At 39.9% G+C, this 9094-nt stretch overlaps 1 protein-coding gene across 6 annotated transcripts in view; it reads right to left on the bottom strand.

The window, feature by feature from the left end:
* Nucleotides 1-329: 329 nt before the first annotated feature.
* SNX13 (sorting nexin 13) overlaps nucleotides 330-9094 on the bottom strand; it is a 124094-nt gene continuing 115329 nt past the window's right edge. For 3 of the 6 annotated variants that reach the window (XM_039912934.1, XM_029070228.2, XM_029070224.2), the window contains 4 exons: nucleotides 8165-8310; nucleotides 7820-7888; nucleotides 5211-5323; nucleotides 330-4009 (listed from right to left, as the gene is read on the bottom strand). In XM_039912934.1, the coding sequence (XP_039768868.1) occupies nucleotides 3762-4009; nucleotides 5211-5323; nucleotides 7820-7888; nucleotides 8165-8310 (576 nt within the window). In that variant the 3' untranslated portion in view covers nucleotides 330-3761. The remainder of the gene's footprint in view (nucleotides 4010-5210; nucleotides 5324-7819; nucleotides 7889-8164; nucleotides 8311-9094) is intronic. The other 3 variants (XM_029070226.2, XM_029070227.2, XM_029070225.2) reach the window with 1 other exon arrangement.

Raw genomic sequence — 9094 nt, 5'->3', positions numbered from 1 at the left:
GGATGGTGGAGGGACAAAAAAGCTATTTTTAAAAACCCTCTCGTCCTTTATTTTCCCTAGTTTAGGCGCTTAATCTCCTCAGGTACATTTACATCATATTTCACAGGGAGCTCTGAAACATCATTCCTCTAGGAGAAAAACACCTTAACTTTCAAGAAGGAAATGTGGAAATGTTATGTAGCGTTAACCCTAGAAACCATTTCTCACACACAGAATTAGGTCAATTGATCAGTAATATAATGGGCGCTTAGTAACTTATTAGTTTAACTAAAACATTACCAATGCGTATCCCGGGCCATCTCAAAATAAATGCCAGTAATTACATAAACTCAACAAAAATGTTTATTAATACTTTATTAGTGTAATATTTTCAGCTTTTCTAGTGGTCAGAACATAATGCAAACTTTAAATAAAAATGTTCATCTTTCTCAGTTCAATAAAAATGACCGACAGATTGATGTTTGTTCTTTTTAAAGGGAGAGAAACGTACTTATAGAATAATTAGGCACACAGTTGACACTCACTGTACAATGATATGGACGAGTCATCTTTAACAGTTACATCCGTAAGATGCGCTCTTTCGATTGTTTTCCCTTGTGATACGGGAGCCAAGCTCCCAGGAGCAAAATTCACCAAAAAAGAAGAAAATTTTACAAGGAGAGACAAACGAGACTTTTAAAACAAGTCCTTAAATAAACCGATGCAGCAACAACGAAATGTAAGTTGTTGGGTTAAGAAGACAGTTTAACGTATCTCTCAAAACATTAAAAATTCATTTATTTTACAATTATTCAAATACACATGCGTTCAATGAAAATATTGCACAAAATTAAATTTTTAGATTGTGGAATTTATATAGTTTTAAATGCTTTTAAAATTCGGCACACGTTCTGACAGCACTTAAAATTAACTGTTTAGTTCTAGCAAACACCAGCAGCACAAGCTTAAGAAGGAGCCAACTGAACTATCTGAGAAACTGTTTAATGTTCTTAAAAAAAAATTAAGGCCAATCAAGTGCATTTGTTGGTCAATGGCACAAATTGTTCAGCAATAATTCAGAACACTCAAATGTTAGGAGTTAGGGCCACCCACGTTAAGTGCTGTATTTTAATTCTACAGTCAACGTGGAGATTTGGAAAGGATTTTTGTTAGAACACCTAGGATATCAGGATGGATTTATCTGTTTTAAGTGGTCAACGCATACCCAAGTTAAAAAAAAAAAAAGTGATTCATTTTTGCTAAGTCTTGTCTAGGCACCACTGACCTGAAAAATCACATTTGGAAATTAAATACCAGAAGACACAAAGCCTCTTCATGTGCATATATATATATGCATATATATACATTTATATATAATGCATTAACTGTAATAACTTAAATATGGTCCATTGTACTTGATTCATGGGCCTAAAGATTTCCCACACGGCAGTATCAAAAGTCTCTACAACTTTTAGCACGACAATGGTTCTTTCTTGGTGTTCATAGGTGCCCCGGGTCAGACACACCACTATTTATACAAACAAGGACTTCACATTTCCAGTTCAAAGTGTTATGTATAAACTCTTCAACAACAACGAAACAAACAGAAACATTGCTTTATTCAGAATAGGTTTTGGTATGATTGTACAATAGTTACATTTTTGGATTTTATCCTGACCTTTTCCACTTTTGCACCCTTTTTTTTCCTCCTCCTGTTCTGGATTCATCACTGACCTCAATACCTACTTTGATCATTTGTGTGTCCTTTCATTGATCGTTATGCTGTTCACCTTTACACCCATATCTGAGGAAAACGGTATTTCCTTAACACCTCCAACCTATTTGAAAGCCTGGGGAGAATAACCCGCTAAGGCGGAAAGGATCCTCACCTTTCCCTCTTTGTTTATCTTTAATGAAAGCCTTCTCGGTTATGAAATTCTGAAGACATTCCACACAGGCCAAGGGCCTGCTAGCTTTAGGTACGCGAACGTGATCCACGATAACGGACGGGATTCAAATTATGAAGTTTAAAGGCTTCCTTACTTTGAAAGGCATCGCTGGGCATATAGAGTCCAAAAGAGGAACAGATGAAATATAAATCGGGGTGCTTGCTCGCTTTCCCCTTAAAGCTCTCAAATAACTGGTCGCGTGCTACCTTTCCCTTTTATCTCGGGCATTGGGGTACATATTGCTCTTACCTGGATGTTAATTTAAACACCAGGATCGTGGCTCAGTGACCTGATAAATAGCTTCAACCAGGTTTTTAGTGTTAATTTTTTTTTCCTAAAGAAAAGAAGAAAAAAAAACACCCCTCAACCCACAGGCAAAGGGAACGTTAAATATTGTGCAGGGCACCGCTTACTGCCCATGATTAAGGTTTACAAAAATGGAGAGAGTGGAGCAAGAGAGAAGTTCAAGATATCTGGATACCCAAAAAATAGTAAAAGCATAAGATTTTTCTCTTTGGGGCATAGAATTCTTTCAGGGAATCAAGTAGCTATGCTAAGGAATTTTTGTAGAATTTTTATTTAGGAAAATTTTACATTAGGCGAAAAATAAAAAACTTATTTAAAAAAATACTGTAACTGTTTCCATTCTTTATTTTCATCTATGTACACTGCGGTAGATTTAGGAATTTCTATATTTGCATACGACTAACCAAGTTTACGGGATTTGAGTTGGTGAGTAGCAATTTTAGCAACTTCTCAATGGTAAGAGAGAACGAACCCCAATTTGAAATTAGCGGGGCAACTTCTAAGGAAGTACAGTAGGGCTTATTATTTTTCACTTTCAAGGGGAAGAACGTGAGACACGTCTTCAACCAACTACACTCTCTCAAAGCACACCCCACTTTCTACGATTACCAACTTATTGAAGATGTATCAAATGTTTGAATGGGAACTGTATCGATTGTGAAATTTAAATAAGAGCCCTTTGTGGTGTTACTCTATTTTATTTTTTGTAATGTAGAGAACGGTGTGTGATATGTGGAGCCCAAGAGCAGATTAGAGCTCTTTTTAGCCCTCCAAATCCGCCCCCCCTCGCAAAAAAAGAAAAAAAAAAAGGCCAATTTTGATTTACTCTATTGCCTTACTCACTGAATAACCATTCGACCCAAACCTAAATGTTACTCAGCTTTATTTTTTAGGTCACCAAAGTGAAGTTAATTCAGGTTTCAATGTCACATTTCTCAGTCTTCCAATCCGTGGACTTTGCGGACTTTCTGTAACATTATTATTATCATCATTATTATTATCATCATTTTTAGAGCTGACTGCTCCGAAGATCTCCGGCGATCCCACCCTGTTCAGGAATGTTGATCTAGACCCACAAGGTCATAATGCAAAACAAATCACACCCAAATCATACATTGCACAATCTCCCGTTGCCAAACGCATTCCTCCATCCGCCGCCCCCCCTCTATTTGTGCTTTGCTTAGCTCTCGTTCGGTCCATTCTGGCCCTCTGTCGTTGCTGGCAAAGGCCGCTTCGGTCAGAAGTGGACGGGCCTGACGTCATTCTCGCCGGGTGGGCCAGCATCCCTTCTCAGTGTTGCGAGGAGACACACCACATCATCTAAGACACACAAACCCCCTTCCTGGTAGTAGTTTTAGAGGTGAGGATGAGAAGAACCACAGGTCTCATGGATGCATTAATAATCTAATACATGATCCTAAAAGACTGGTGCAGAAATAACAGCTTGAGGGGGGGGAGTAAGTCCCAGAAGGTCTGTCCAAGCCATTCGACCCGGATCGACGGACACCAGCTTCAGAGTTTGGAGTGTCACCTTTTCTGGAAAGAAGGCGCTTGAGTAGACTGAAGTCTCTGTCTGTATTTCTGCATCTGTTCTGACCGAGAATGGAGTTTGTTGAAGAGCTCGTGGAATTTATACTGTGGAAATAAGGTCTCCAGAAAGCCCTCCAAAAAGACATACACCATCCTCTTATTTAACTGGTTGTGCTGAAACATTTCGAAGACCCGAAGGATGCCTTTGCGTGTTGTCTCAGCACCTATAATGTGCTTCAGCTCATCTACGCAAAGGAAAAGGGACAGGTTAGCTGCATCCTTTGAATGAGCAGATCCCCTCGGCGTCTAATCCAGCCTTGGCTGTGACTCGGTCACTTTCTCCTGGGCCCTTATTGGGACAGATGAGCTAGCCTGCGGCTACGAATCACTAATCCGTTGCCAAATTGTCCTTTCCGAGCGCTAAGCACGGTGCTCTGCACACGGTAAGCGCGCAATAAATACGGCTGACAATGAATGATTAACTCAGTATACCACAGAAGGCTCTGGTGGGAAACTGCAATAAAGCGAGACACAAAACAGTCCCTCAACGTCTCTGTGCCTCAGTTACTTCATCTGTAAAATGGGATGAGAGCGCGAGCCCCACGGGGGACGGGGACTGTCCAACTTCCTCAACTTGAATCAACCCCAGGGCGTCGAACAGTGCTTGGCACAGAGTATGCGCGTAACAAGTACCATAATTATTATTATCATTAAGAAGCTGCTCTATTTTATGGTCCTATGATACAAGCACAGCATGGCTTAGTGGATAGAGCATGGGCCTGGGAGTCAGAAGGCCCTGGGTTCTAATCCCAGCTCTGCCATTTGTCTATGTGACCTTGGGCAAGTCACTTAATTTCTCTGGCCTCAGCTCCCTCCTCTGTAAAACAGGGATTAAGAGCGTGAGCCCCATGTGGGACAGGGACTGTGTCCAACCTGATTAACTTGATCTACCGCACCACTCAGAACAGTGGTTGGCACATAGTAAGCACTTTACAAATACCATTATTATTATTATGATTCTCTAAGGCCCTCTCCAAAGGGAATTTTAAAAACCTTTAACCGCATCTACACTGGCCCTTCACATTTTGATTACGGCTTTCAAGATCTGAGCCTGAAAGTGTGAAATGCAATGCAGTTTCCAGAAGTGTTCAACACGCAAGTGAGAGTAGCTTGGATTCCATGAGGATCTGGATCACTTAAACCTTAATACAGAGCCTTACAGTTTTGAGCCAAATAGGGAAAAAAAACCCAAAAACTTTCAAATTTGGGTCGATTACCTTTTAAATTTCACCATCACATTAAAATAGCTGAACATCCTAGTCTCCCTTTTCTCCGACTTTTTTTAAGGTTAGTAGTTCATTGGGAGTAACCAAAACACTGCACAGAGACCACAACCCATGACCAACCCAAATCTAGGAGATACAAATACTTCAAAATGCCACTCACCTGGCATTATCTCAAGCAATTTAGTTTTCCCCGCAACTCTTGTTCTCATTCTGATAGCTTTGTCCCTGCATGGAACTGTCTCAGCTAAAATGCCATTTGGCCAAAATGCATCTCTGTTAAAATAAGGTAAAAAATGAATTCCAAAATACTTCCTCTTGTAAGCATTTAAAGTCATCAGAAATTAAATTGTCTCAGACTGAGCTATCTGAGAAAATCTTCTGGAACTTATATGCGAAAAGGACATAGAAACACTCTTGTCCAGGCACATACGTCTTCACTTCCCATTGCTATAAATTAACAGTACCCAGTCAATGAGTCTAACTTCAAGGACCAAATATTTCTAAAAGACTCCATGTATCTATTTTCAACATTAAAAACTGTCTTCTCATTTAAAAGCAGGATGCTTAACGTTTAATAAAAAATAATTTCGGATGGAAAAAAGAATCTTTTCTAATACCTGACTGGGTGGTAATTCAATTTCTCGTAGTGCTAGACCACGGTCTCCTCAGCCATTCAGCTGAGGCCCCTGCTAATGTCTGTAGCCTTCTTAAGGTTCTCTTGTTTTTCCCTTTTCGGAATGGGCAGGATTGAGACTCACCCCAAGCAAACCCACTCCCGCACCCCTTCTGCCACTATAATAAGGGATCATTTGGAGCTCAGTTAGCCAACCGCCCTCCCTGCCAAGGTTGGCTTGAGGAAGCTCAGAGAAGTCTTCTCTCTCACTCCTCCCCAAGTTTCCCAGTCGGATTTGTGTCCCTCCAGCCCCTCCCAGGGCCTCCGCAACCCTTCCTAAGGTAGACACGGGACAGTTTCTCCTCCCCACTTCCTTCATGTATGCGCCAGCTTGACTGACCCCTAACGTTCTAACTGCTGGCTTTTCGAGATGCGTTAAAAATTAAACAATACCCACATCAATGGCCAGAATCCTTTGGGTAGGAAGGCCCATTTCCACCAGGCTAATCACAAGCATTGTGTAATTGTGGTGTCAATGTGGCCTAGCTGCTCTGTCCCAGCCACATTCACAGGCAGGAAAGGAATTGTAAAAAATAAAAAAAATTCAGGCCGGGGCCCAGTCTCCTGCACCCAGAAGCGACCAGGGCAGTAGCATCATAGCTGCTGTTTCCTCTATATCATTTATATTTATTAATATAAATATAAAGCTGGCCCAACTTTGCCCATCTCCCTCAAGTTACCCTCAGAGGCACCATACTTGACCAACACTGGCACTAATATCCACTTTCCTGGTAGACACCCGTTTATGAAAAAAAATCTGGTAGTCCAATCCAAGCGCTTAGTACAGTGCTCTGCACATAGTAAGCGCTCAATAAATACTATTGAATGAATGAATGAATGAATGGTTCAAATACAGTAATAAAAGTTTAGAAACACTTATTGCTCAAAATGCTATCAATTTTTGATTGAAAAATACATTTTTTTAGGATTTAACCCACTTGGTTAAACTCAAAAAGGAACATATCTTCATTATTTCTCCTAATATCACTACTATTATTTAGTGGATAGAGACGTAAAGAAGTTTAAGGCAATTATGCAGTATTAACAATTGTTAACCGGTAATAAATGTTTAGAGAATGATAACAACATGCTTTAGGCTGTAGAAACCTGGAAGGTCACCTGAATTTCTGGCTCCGAGGTCTATCTATGCTACTTTAACTAGTTAAAAAGATAACATAGGTAGGTTTTGCTAGTGTGAGAAGAAATACACCTGCTTCACTGCATTTAGCACCCCTTAGGGAAAAACTAACAAAGATGACAATTGAAACCAATCTGAACTACAAGTTAAAAAAGCACAGGAAAACAAACTCTCAAAGGATTTACACCAACCTAATATATTCTTTATTAAACGTACCCTTGTGACACTTTGCACACTCCAGACGCTTATGTAATAATGTATCAGATGACAGTGAGTAATGGAGGCTCTTAAAGTTACATAGTACTAGGGCTGTTATATAAAAAGTGTTAATTAGAAGTTTTGAAAACCTTCATCTTTTAGCCTGACCTAATTTCTTTCAGACTTTAAGATCCGAGCCCGGGATTGTGTACGCTATGGATCCGTACGGCTATTCTACATCTTTTGACCTTTCAACTCCAAATATTCCTTATCTGGAAGAATAATGATCCCAAGCAGCCTGTCCTGGTGGAAAGAATAAAGGGAATGGAAATCAGGAGACCCGAGTTCTAATTCCCGCTCTGTCTCTAGCCTGCCGGATGACCCTGGTCAATTTACATAACCTTTCCGGGGCTTCTGTTTCTTCATCTATAAAATGGGGTCAGATATCTGGCTCTCTCTACCTCCCTATGAGTTCATGAACTGATTATCTTGTACGTACCCCAGCGTTCAGCACAGGGCTTGATACCTAAGAAGCGCTGAAAGAACCCTGTAATTCTTCAGAGCTTTTTACGACTTTGTTACGTTAAGACCCCAAGGAGATACTGCTTTTTATATTTTTCCTAAGATCCAAAGGGAAAAGTAAATTTTAAAACTCAAGACTAGACCTCCTTCGATGCCAGAGAAAAAGCCAAAAATCGACGGAAGCTATCGCCACCAGGTGCCACCTGTTGTACAAGAAAGCAGAGTGCTCAATAGGTACCTGAAACGTTTCACCGAGTCTGCTACTTGCTCGGGGGAGGTCATCCAATCAACGTGGTCGACTATTTTCCTGAAATGACATAAATTGGAATGAGCAACATTTCACAGATTAATAAATAGTCCAAGGAAACAAATGAGGAGAATACTTGCAGAAGAAAAACAATGCAAATATGAACTATTCCAGAGAACTAAAAAAACCAGAATAAAATAAAATAAAAAATTAAAGGTGTTCTGTGGGGCCCTTAAAGAGATGATTTTCTGTCAGGAGACAATCACTTATTCCCAGGGAAGAATCAATCCATTCCGTAATTAATCCAGTCCCCATATTAAAAAAAAAAAATGGTACCTATTAATCGTGTCCCCATATGTTGCTCTAATAAGCTGTTGAAGTAAATTTTTAATGTTTCTTCGCAACCACTGATTTCTCTCCTTTAAATCAAAGACTTCATCCATGAGAAGTAGCATTACTCTAAGAGGAATATTATCATCCACCTAACGAGTGGGGAGGAAAAGAGGAGATTAAGCAATTATTTAGAATGCCGTGTAATCAACGGCATTTAGTGAGTACTTACCGTGTGCAGAATAAGTTCTAAATGTGTGGTAGAGTACAATACAATAAAGCTGGTGGATTCGTTCCCTGCTCACAACGAGCTTACAGTTTAAACAAAAGGAGTGTCTTCTTTTACTCCCATCAATTTTAGGATCGCTAGTGCTCGTCCTCGTATTCCAAATATCGGTTTCCAAACATAGATGATACAAGAATGTGTGATAAACTGATATTCCAACTTCCAAAAAGACATTAATTCTTTTAGTAGTCATTTTGGTAGGGCCAGAAGATTTTATCATCTAGTCAAAGTACTATATTGGAAACAGGTGGTTTTATCACCTGTCTTTCAAGCACAGCATCATCTATCTAGGCTATTAAACCAATAAGGATGTGCTTGGGTTTTCAGCAATCCCAGACTATGCTGTATCCTTCAGAACATCCGATATGTGGACAGACCTAAGTTCTGCCCTCATGGCCTTTGCAATCTCATTTGTCTTACTACTCTCCACTTTGATTCTGTAAATGATCAGAAAGAGTATCTGACTCGGGAAGCTTTCATTCAATCACATTTACTGAGCAGGGCACTGTACTAAGCGCTTGGGAGAGTAAGATAGAACAGTAAACAGACACATTCCCTGCCCACAGTGAGCTTACAGTCTAGAGGGGGAGAGAGACATTAATAAAAATTACAGATATGTCAAATAAATTACAGATATAATGAATACCGTG

The sequence above is a fragment of the Ornithorhynchus anatinus genome, chromosome 8 (genome assembly GCF_004115215.2).
Source record: "Ornithorhynchus anatinus isolate Pmale09 chromosome 8, mOrnAna1.pri.v4, whole genome shotgun sequence".
Taxonomy (NCBI): domain Eukaryota; kingdom Metazoa; phylum Chordata; class Mammalia; order Monotremata; family Ornithorhynchidae; genus Ornithorhynchus; species Ornithorhynchus anatinus.
The sequence above is the reverse complement of the archived record's forward strand: the minus strand, read 5'-3'. Positions and strand labels throughout refer to the sequence as shown.